General features: G+C 43.6%; 1 protein-coding gene across 1 annotated transcript in view; it reads right to left on the reverse strand.

Moving 5' to 3' along the window:
• Nucleotides 1–11375, reverse strand: part of Eif2b3 (eukaryotic translation initiation factor 2B, subunit 3 gamma, 58kDa) — a 68098-nt gene that overhangs the window by 12626 nt on the left and 44097 nt on the right. The window contains exon 6 of the mRNA XM_013016790.1: nucleotides 5269–5358. Within this exon, the coding sequence (XP_012872244.1) occupies nucleotides 5269–5358 (90 nt within the window). The remainder of the gene's footprint in view (nucleotides 1–5268; nucleotides 5359–11375) is intronic.

Here is an 11375-nt window from a genome sequence, read left to right on the forward strand (position 1 = left end):
GGGCTGGCTTTGAACCAAGATCCTCAGATCTCAGCCTCCTAAGTAGCTAGGATTACAGGCATGGGCTACCGGGCACCTGTCTAAAATCTTTTAATGACAACAGCTATGTTACATAATGACTTTATAAAGGACTTTTATTCCATATTCTCTCACAGCAGTTTAATTGTGGGTTTCTTCTTTGTAAAAATTACCAAATTTTATAATTTTATGCCTTTTTTCTTTATTTTTGCCAGTCATGGGGCTTGAACTTAGGGCCTGGGCACTGTCCCTGAGTTCTTTCGCCCAAGGCTAGTGCTCTACTAAGTTGAACCATGGCACCTGGTTTTCTGGAGGTTAATTGGAGAGAAGAGTTTCACAAGCTGGGTGCTGGTGGCTCATGCCTGTAATCCTAGCTCAGGAGGGTGAGATCTGAGGATCGTGGTTCAAAGCCAGCCCAGGCAGGAAAGACCGTGAAACTCTTATCCCCAATAAACCACCAGAAAACCCGAAGTGGTGCTGTGGCTCAATGGTAGAGGGCTTGCCTTGAGCTGAAGAGCTGAGGGACAGCACCCAGGCCCAGAGTTCAAGCCTCACAACCAACAACAACAACAACAAAGTCTCAGACTTTCCTATCTGGGATGGCTTTGAACTGTGATGATTAGATCTCAGCCTTCAAAGCAGCTATGATTACAGGCAATAAGCCACTGGTGCTCAGTTTAGTCAGTGTGTTTCTGATTTATACTTTGTAAAGGGAATGAAATCAGATGAGTGAGAGGCTAGCATGTTTTTCAGTTTTCTCTCTCACATTGTGATCTTGTTAAAATTTTAAATTACTAATTTACACTTATTAAGTAATATTATGCCAATCATCATGCTAGGCTTTAGCATACTAGTGTGAATAGCAAATATTCCTCAGCCCTTTTCATTGGAAAACCTGTTTCTGATCTCTAGGGATTAATAATCCAGTGGGCACTGGCCTAGTGTATATTTAAAAAAAAGGATAGAGGGAGATGAAGTTGACGAAAGTAGGCAAGAGAGAAGCATGTGGTTCTAGAAAATCTGAATTGAGAAGCCAGTGGTAGTTTTTAAGCAGGAACATAGCAAGATCAGTTTTTTGATTTTTTTTTTTTTGGGTCTGGTCGTGGGGCCTGAACTCTGGGCCTGGGCACTGTCCCTCAGTTCTTCAGCTCAAGGCTAGTGCTCTACCACTTGAGCCACAGCGCCACTTCTGGCTTTTTTCTTTTTGCTTATGTGGTGCCGAGGAATCAGACCCAGGGCCTCATGCATGCAAGGCAAGCGCTCTACCACTGAGCCACCTTCCCAGCCCCGTTCTTTTTTCTTTTTTCCAGGGCTGGGCTTGAACTCAGGGCCTGGGCTCTAGCCCTGAGCCTCTCTGTTCTCAAGGCTATGCTCTACCACTTGAGCCACAGCGCCACTTCTGGCTTTTTTCTTTTTGCTTATGTGGTGCTGAGGAATCGAACCCAGGGCCTTGAGCATGCAAGGCAAGCGCTCTACCACTGAGCCACCTTCCCAGCCCCAGCAAGATCAGTTTTATTTCTCAGTAAATAAACTTTTGGTATAATTATGGAAGGTGGCCCAGAGTAAGGAAACCAAAGATAGGGAAATTAGTTACAATACTCAGAGATGAGGCCTGAGAGGAGTTGAAGTACTGGTAACCTTATAAACCTGACTGCCATTGCTTAGTTTCTACTCTTATCCCTGGCCCCAGTCAAAGAAGCTCTGACACAATAACACACAGATGGAGTCGTAGGTAGGAAGGCAAGACAGAAGCAGAGACTGAGGAGGGCAAGAAAAAAATGCAAACCATGGAGCTACACAGTTCATGGTCTTTGTTATTTTTAAAGGATCAAGTTAAACATCTTGGAAAAATTCTGTGTAAGCTGGAGTTCTTATATTGAATTTCAATGTGATTTTTTTCTCTATTCCTTTGATGGTAGAGATTAAGAATTTCCATATGAATACAAAGAATGAAACAACAGTCATTCTTAGCTCCATGTTCTCTGATTTTAATGCTTCACACTAGTGTGGGTAGCAAATGTTCCTTGGGCCCCCTCAGTTAGAAAACAAGTCAGTTCCCTTTGAAGAAGTGACAAAGCACAGGCAGCTGGAGTATTTCAGGGCCATGATATTTACATTATGGACCAAACAAACTGTCACTGTAAGGGAGGCAAGCAAACAACGCTTGGCACACAGCCCTACCAGCAGAGCCTCAAGGAGATTGGGAAAGAGTAATGTTAAGAGAAGATATGAAGCTGTCCCTCCAACTTTTGCTGAGTTCATCCTATAAGGCAGCAGGCTTAGCAACATAGTGAAGGATATAATTATTCTTTGTTGTTTCCTAGTCAAAATGGAGGTAGCTCAAGGCTCTGCCAAGAAGTGGTATAACATTGTGAAAATCGTGACTTTGGTCTAAAAGCTGTTAGTTGAACTAACATTCCTCCCTCTCTCCCTTTTCTGTCTCCCTCTCTCTGGTGGTACTAGGGCTGTGAACCCAGGGTCTTGTGCTTGTTAGCCAAGCACTCCATCACTGAGCTACACTTAGTCAACTACTTTTGTATGTGTGTGTGTGTATGCCAGTACTGGGGCTTAAATTTAGGGCCTCATTAGCCAGGTGCCAGTGGTTGACACCTGTAATCCTATCTACTCAGGAGGCTGAGATCTGAGGATCACAGTTCAAAGCCAGACAGGGCAGGAAAGTCCATAAGACTCTCTTTTTTTTTTTTTTTTTGTCTGTTGTGGGGGCTGAACTCTGGGCCTGGGCACTCTCCCTCGGCTCTTCAGCTCAAGGCTAGCACTCTACTACCTGAGCCACAGCACCACTTCCAGCCTTTTCTGCTTATGTGGTACTAAGGAATCAAACCCAGGGCCTCATGCATGCAAGGCAATCACTCTACCACTGAGCCACCTTCCCAGCCCTATTATTATTTTTTGAGATGAAGTTTCTTTTTGTTTTCTTTGTGATCAGTCATGGGGCTTGGCATGGGAGCATTCCCTCAGTTCTTCAGCTCGGAGCTATTGCTCTACCACTTGAGCCACAGCACCACTTCTGGTTTCTGGTGGTTAATTGGAGATAAAAGTCTCACGGACTTTGCTGCCCAGTCTGGTTTTGAGATCCTCATATCTTAGCCTCCTGAGTAGCTAAGATTACAGGCACGAGCCACTGACTTCTGGCTTGAAGTTTCTTTCTTTTTGCCAATCCTGGGGATTGAACTCAGGAGCTGGGCACTGTTCCTGAGCTTCTTTTGCTCACAGTTAGCACTCTACCACTTGAGCCACAGTGCCACTTCTGGATTGTTCTATGTATGGGGTACTGAGGAATCAACTTGAGGGTTTCATGCATGTCATACATAACTACACTCCCAGCCCTGAAGAAGTTTTCCTTTTCCTCCTCCTCCTCTTCCTCCTCCCCCTCCCCCTCCTCCTCTTCTTTCCTCCTCCTCCTCTTCTTCTTCTTTTTTGCTCCTCCTCCTCCAGGTCTAGGTGCTGTCACTGAGCTTTGTGCTCAAGCTGGCACCCAGCAAGATCGAGTTTCTTGATGTAGCCCAGGCTGGCCTCCAACTTGAGATCTTTCTGCCTCCCAAGGGCTGGGATTATATGCAAGAGCCAATATACCTAGCTTAGCTACAGGAAAATATTAATGAAATAATGTTCAAAGCTGCCTGGAGCTAGTGGCTCACGCCTGTTAGCTCCCCAGGCGGCTAAGATCTGAGGATCTCTAAGATCTGAGGATCTTGGTTCAAAGCCAGCCGTGGGCAGGAAAGTATGTGAGACTCTGACCTCCAATAAACCACTCAGAAAACCAGAAGAGGTGCTGTGGCTCAAGAGAGAGAGTGATAACCTTGAGCTGAAGAGCTGAAGGACAGCACCCAGGCCCAGAGTTCAAGCCAACAACCACCACCAACAACAAAAAGGCTAGTACTGGGGCTGGGAAGGTGGCTCAGTGGTAGAGCGCTTGCCTTGCATGCCTGAGGCCCTGGGTTTGATTCCTCAGCACCACATAAGAAAAAAGCTGGAAGTGGCGCTGTGGCTCAAATGGTAGAGTGCTAGCCTTGAGCTGAAGAGCTGAGAGACAGCGCCCAGGCCCAGAGTTCAGGCCCCACGACCGGACCCCCCCCGCCCCCCAAAAAAAGGCTAGTACTCTCCCACTTGAGTCACAGTGTCAATTCCGGTCTTTTCTGTTTATGTGGTAGTGAGGAATTGAACCTAGGGCTTCATGCACACTAAGCAAGCACTCTACCACTAAGTCACACTCTCAGTCCTACTTTTACTTTTTGAATTTCCCAAGTCTCATAGTCACAGGTCAAGCCTCCCTGCACACCCCCCACCTTTTTTTTTATTGGTTGTGGGGCTTGAACTCTTGGCCTGGGCACCGTCCCTGAACTTTTCTGCTTAAGGCAAGCACTATATCACTTGAGACACAGTGACACTTCTGTTTTTCTGGTGGTTAATTGGAGATAAGAATCCCACAGACTTTCCTGTCTGGGCTAGCTTTGATCGTGATCCTCAGATCTCAGCCTCCAGAGTAGCTAGGATTACAGGTGTGAACCACTGGTGCCTGGCTCCACCTCCACCCCCCTTTTGTGGTTAGGGACTTGAACTCAGGGCCTGGGCACTGTCTCTAAGGCTATCTGTGCCCAAGGATAGTGTTCTACCACTTGAACCACAGTTTCACTTCCAGTTCTTGAGAGGTTAATTGTATATAAGTCTCATGAGGACTATTCTGCCCCAGCTGGCTTTGAACTGCAATCCTTAGATTGCCCCTTGAGTAGCTAGGATTCCAGGCATGAGCCACTGGTGCCCAGCCAGGTCATTCCTTACTTTCTGTGGTATTATTTTCCCTAACTTGCTCCTTACTTCTGATACCTTTTCCTGTTTCCATTAAAATATATAATGACCACATGGTTAATCTAACACAAAGCCCCTTCACGAAGTATGCCCAGTATATATGAGTTGATGGAATGAAATATAGGATAAGTCAGAGAGGAGCAGGGCAACAGTGTCCTGAGAGGGGTGGGAAAGAAAGAAAGAACAATTTTCAGGAAAGCTTTGTATGAGAATTCATTTTACCATTGCTTGCTGTTGACCTTCATTGACCTTCTTATTTGAGGGAAAAAGATAATATTGGACACAGAGAAATAATTCTCTTTCCCTTGATATTCCTGTATATATCCAGATCTAGCAGCTAAAAACAGAGCTAGCATTTAAAGTCAGGTTCTTAGATCCCCTATGATTACAAGCATGAACTATCAGAGTTTCCCTCTTTCTTACTTATTTTCCATTAGGAAATCCACAACATATTTTTTCAAGCAGTAGAGATGGGCATCTACAAGACCGGTATGGAAATGTATCCTAGGGTGCCTACAAAAAAAATGAAAAGAGGTTTACAATTAGGTAACAGATTAGGTAGTATGCATCTATTAACCACTAAGGGTTGGAGCCATGCTGCCTATACCTCACCCTGGGTAGACTAGGATGTTGGGCAATTTTGATTCTACCACATAAAAACATAAAGGGGCGGGGCATTGATGGCTCACGCCTGTATACCTAGCTACTCCGTAGGCTGAGATCAGAGGATCACACTTCAAAGCCAGCCCAGACAGTAAAAGTCCATGAGACTGTAACCTCCAATAAACGACTCAGAAAACTGGATGTGGTGTTGTGGCTCAAGTGGTAGAGCGCTTGCCTTGAGCTGAAATGCTGAGGGATAGCGCCCAGGTCCAGAGTTCAAGCCCCACAACCGACAAAAAAAAAAACAACAAAAAAACCATAAAGGGTCTTCTCTCTGGAAACTCTGTATCAAACTATGAGGCTTTCAAAAACTTTGGTTAGGCATTTTACTGTTTCTACACTAAACATTTCACTTTCTGAAGGCCACACTTACATCCAAGATTTGACATGTATTACTCCATACTCATAGGAGATACAGTAAAATTTTATGAAAAATCTTTGTACTGGAGGTGGCTCAAGTGATAGAGTACCACTCTTTTTTTTTTTGGGGGGGGGTCGGTCGTGGGGCCTGAACTCTGGGCCTGGGCGCTGTCTCTCAGCTCTTCAGCTCAAGGCTAGCACTCTACCACTTGAGCCACAGCACCATTTCCGCCTTTTTTTTCTTTTTCCTTATGTGGTGCTGAGGAATCAAACCCAGGGCCTCATGCATGCAAGGCAAGCGCTCTACCACTGAGCCACCTTCCCAGCCCCTAGAGTACCACTCTTGAGTAAGAAAACTCAAGAGAACTCAATCACCTTTTCTGCAGCTCTATCTATCTATCTATCTATCTATCTATCTATCTATCTATCTATCTATCTATCTATCTATCTATCTATCTAATCTATCTATCTATCTATCTTTGTGCCAGCTCTGAGTAGAACTCAGGTCCTTACACGCTTGCCTGGCTTTTTTGCTCAAAAGATGTCACTATACCACTTGAGCCATCTCTCCCCTTCCAGGTTTTTTTTTTTTTTTTGGTTGGTCCTGGGGCTTGATCTCTGGGCCTGGGAGCTGTCCTTCAGATTGATCTCTGGGCCTGGGAGCTGTCCTTCAGATCTTCAGCTTAAGGCAAGGGAGCGTTCTACCACTTGAGCCACAGTGCCACTTCTAGTTTCCTGATGGTTAATTGGAGGTAAGGTTCCCAAAGACTTTCCTGCCCTGGCTGGCTTTGAACTGTGATTCTCATATCTCCGTCTCTTTAGTAGCTAGGATTACAGGTGTGAGCCACTGGTGCCCTGCCACTTCCAGGTTTTATTTTTTTAAATTATTATCATTATTTTTTTTTTTTGGGTCCAGTCATGGTGCCTGAACTCTGGGCCTGGGCACTGTCCCTCAGCTCTTCAGCTCAAGGCTAGCACTCTACCACTTGAGCCACAGCACCACTTCTGGCTTTTTTCTTTTTGCTTATGTGGTGCTGAGGAATCGAACCCAGGGCCTCATGCATGCAAGACAAGCGCTCTACCACTGAGCCACCTTCCCAGCCCCAACACTTCCAGGTTTTTGCTGGTTAATTGGAGATAAAAGTCTCAGATTTGTCTGTGAAAGTTGGCTTGAACCTTGATTCTCAGATCTCAGTTTCCCCAATAACTAGGATTACAGACATGAGCCACCAGTACCTAGCAATTGGACAGTTAGTTAATTAATAAAATAAAATAGTGTCTTAACTATGTGGCCCAGACCTTGAACTTATTATCTTGTTGCTTATTCTTCCCCCTTGAGTACTGAGATTACATGCATGTGCCACATTACCCAGATCCCACATTCTTTTGTAAAGTGACTTTGAAGCTCTTCCCATCAAGAAATATAGTCTACATTTCCATCTTTTGAATCTTGGCTGGACATGTTACTGCTTTGACCAAAAAGATGGTATGAAAACAATGCCATGCCAGCCCTTTTTCTTTCTTCCTTTCCTCCTTCCCTTCCCCTTCCCTCACCTTCTTTCTTTCTCTCTCTCTCTCTCTCTCTCTTTCTTTCTTTCTTTCTGTCAGTGGCAGGGCCTGAACTCTGGGCCTGGGTGCTGTCCCTCAGCTCTTCAGTTCAAGGCTAGCACTCTACTACTTGAGCCACAGTACCACTTCTGGCCTTTTCTGCTTATGTGGTGCTGAGAAATCGAACCAAGGACCTCATGCATGCAAGGTAAGCACTCTACTACTGCACCACCTTCCCAGTCCACCAGCCCTTTTTCTAATTAATGATCTCAGCTCTGCCCATAAAAATACCATACCAAAACTGGGTACTGGGTGGCTCATGCCTGTAATCCTAGTTACTCTTAGGAGTCTGAGATCTGAGGATCACAATTTGAAGCTAGCTGGGGCAGGAAAGTCCATGAGACTCTTATCTCCAATTAATCACACAACAAGTCAGAAGTGGTGCTGTGGCTCAAGTGATAAGAGTACTAGCTTGAGCAAAAGTTGCTTAGGGACAGCAGCCAGGCCAAGTTAAAGGCCCAGGATTGGCAAGAGACAAGTGGTGGGTGGGGGAAAGACATAAATTATGCCCAGATGCAATGGAAATGTGGGTCTGAGTAAAGATAAGGTTATGAGCAAGAGTAGCATGCTTGGTAAATTAGTATCAGTTAGCTAGGATTTTCCCTGAGAAGGAGAAAGTAGGGTCATGTTCTATAGTGTGGTGGAACCATGAATTTATAATGGTACTGATTTATATCATTGTACAATATCCAAACTTTAATAAATCATACTACAAAGAGGATGTTTTTAAAGCCCAACTATGTCAGTTTCAGCTGGAGAAACTGAGGCTTAGAGAAACAGAATGATTTGCTGTCAAGACTACACAGCTAGTCTCTCTGGGTGAAGCCCCAAATTCTCTGCACTTGAATTTCCAATATGATGCCAGTATTCTTCTTCACTATACAAAATGCCTCTACAACTCAGAAATGTACCAATGAGACATGTGTTTTATTGAAATCCAATGAAGTTGTAAGAATCTGAGTCCTTTGGAGTAAAGTTACAGGTACTGCTTAATGACTAAGCATGCTGGGGAGATTGCCTCTAGACCTGACCATAGGTTTAACAGGTGTCCTGCTCAATACGTGTCTTATCCTAACCCTACTTTCCAATACAAATATGCCTGGTATCTGGCAGAAACAACAAATAATATCAGACACCAAGTAATACTTTTTCTTTCTCTGAGAAAACAGATGAGATATTCCTTCATTGTTCCCTTTTTCTACAACCGTTACAAAAGTAATAAAAGTGAGAAAAGTTGTTTTTGGCTTTCCTATTTACACAAAGTCCTTTTCCAAGATAATTTTGGTCTTCATCTAATAGAAACTAGCTCCTACTTTTGGAAATTCAATTTTATAAAAAGACTGGAAGTACTATATTCTCTCATTCAAAAAGTACTTTGAAATCTGGCTGCAATTAGCTTTTACTCACCATTTCACTGAGGCAGGAGGAGTACAATGCCCCAGAGGGTCACAGAATATTTTTACTGTTTATTTATCAAGCCAGCTGCCTTATATTCCAACCACACACCCAAGATTCAGGGATGGGGGGAAAATTACAAATTAGAAGAATTAGAGAAAAATCTGCCAACAGCCAAACTTTCAACCTAGTCTTAGGAAGTACTTACCCAAGGCCTTAAAATCTATGAGGGAAAAATTCACATATACCTGTTCACCAATTTTTTTGTTTGTTTGTTTGTTTTTTGGGGTCCGGTCGTGGGGCCTGAACTCTGGGCCTGAGCGCTGTCCCTCAGCTCTTCAGCTCAAGGCCAGCGCTCTACCACTTGAGCCACAGCGCCACTTGGGATTGAACCCAGGCCCTTGTACTTGCTAAGCAAGTGCTCTACCACTTGAGGTACATATCTAGTCCCTTTTCCCATTTTATTTATTGATTGATTGCTGTACTAGGGATTGAACGCAAAATCTTGTGCTTGGTAGGTAAGCACTTTACCCCTTAAGCGATGACTTCAAGCTCAAGGCTAGGCACTCTACCACTTGAGCCACACTCCCAGCCCTGATAAACTCATCTCCAATTAACCACCAGAAAACCATAAGTGGTGCTGTGGCTCCAAGTGGTAGAGCACTAGTCTTGAGCAAAAGAAGCTCAGCGACAGTGTCCAGGCTCTGAGTTCAAGTCCCAGCTCTGGCCAAAAAAAAAAAAAGAAAGAAAGAAAAAAAAAAGAAAGAGTTCCACAACTTTTTCTGCCTGAGCTGGCTCTGAACCCCAATCCTCAAATCTTAGCTTTCTGAGTAACTAGAATTATAGGCATGAGCCATTTACACCCAGCAACTGGCTCTTTTTTTTGGGGGGGGGTTGTGGGTCTTGAATTCTGGGCCTGGGCATTGTCCCTCAGCTCTTCAGCTCAAGGCTAGTGCTCTACCACTTGAGTCACAGTGCCACTTCCGGCTTTTTTCTTTTTTGCTTTATGTGGTGCTGAGGAATCGAACCCAGGGCCTCATGCATGCAAGGCAAGCACTCTACCACTGGGCCACCTTCCCAGCCCCCAGACTGGCTCATTTTTAAGATAGAGTATCACTAACTTTTTGCCCTAGCAGGTCTCAAATTGCTATCCTCTTGTCTACCTTCTAAGTAGCTAGGATTATAGGTGTATGCCATTATATAGGGCCAAACTATTTTATTTTTTCAGTGATGGGGATTGAATTCAGGGCATTGCATGTGGTAAGCAAGTGATCTACTACTGAGCTACACTGTCAACTCCTTTTTCAAAAATGTTTTCAATAATTATTAAAAAGGAAATATACAGAGGATGTCAGCACTTTTTTGGGACAGGGATTCACTCTCTTTGCATTACAGGCTGGTTTCCAACTTCTGATCCTATCTCTGCCTCCAAAGGAGCTAGTATTACAGGTGTGTGCCACCACTTCTGGCTCTTTTCCTTATTTCTATGTCCATCTTCTTTGCTCCTATTATGTACAAGCCTTGCTCTCTTTGTTAGACTATTGGGATTAAGACATTTACTTAATCACTACATGGAACCATAAACTAGTTCTGTAAGAGGTTAAAAAAAAAAAGAGCAGAAAAAAGGATACTAGTGGGGCACTGGTGGCTCTTGCTTGTAATTCTTGCTATTCAGGAGGCTGAGATCTCAAGATTGCTGTTCAAAGTCAGCCCATGCAGAAACATCCATGAGACTCTTATCTCTAATTAACCAGAAAACCGGAAATGGTACTGTGGCTCAAAGTGATAGAATGCTAGCTTTGAGGAAAATGAGCTCATGGACAGCGCTCAGGCCCAGAGTTCAAGCCACACGACCGACAAAAAAAAAGGAAAGAAATTTACTTATCACCTGATGTGGAAGAAATAGTTGTCTTGGCAAAGCTCATAGAATTCACAAACATTATAGACCATAATAAAGACAATTTGCCTTGTGAAGGTTAAAATGTGTTTGTGACTTTTTTTTTTCCTGCTTATGTGGTGCTGAGGAATCGAACCCAGGGCCTCAGGCATGCAAGGCAAGCGCTCTACCACTGAGCCACCTTCCCAGCCCGTGTTTGTGACTTTAAGTATCACTATCTCACAATACTGTGACATTTGTGAAATTTATATAATCACTTAATCTCAATAAAAAATTATTAATAAAAATAGTAATTGGTTTATGTTCATTATCTCATTTATTCCTCAATATTGTATTATTATTTTACAGATGAGAAAACAAAAGTACTAATATAGAACTTTTATCCATAGAAGTAACTGGGCCTAACTGAAGCCAGAGCTTAGTTTGATTTTACTAAATTATTTACTCTGAAATATATATATTCCTATCTCTGGTGTGTTAGATAGCAGAGGCAAAAAGTAAGATATTTCTTTTCCTAAATTAGTTATCTCATATTCACCCTACATAGGCCCCAATATATGTATTTTTGTTGTTGTTGTTGTTTTTTGGGGGGGTGGTCCGGTCGTGG

Source organism: Dipodomys ordii, unplaced genomic scaffold (assembly GCF_000151885.1).
Source record: "Dipodomys ordii isolate 6190 unplaced genomic scaffold, Dord_2.0 Scaffold33, whole genome shotgun sequence".
NCBI lineage: Eukaryota > Metazoa > Chordata > Mammalia > Rodentia > Heteromyidae > Dipodomys > Dipodomys ordii.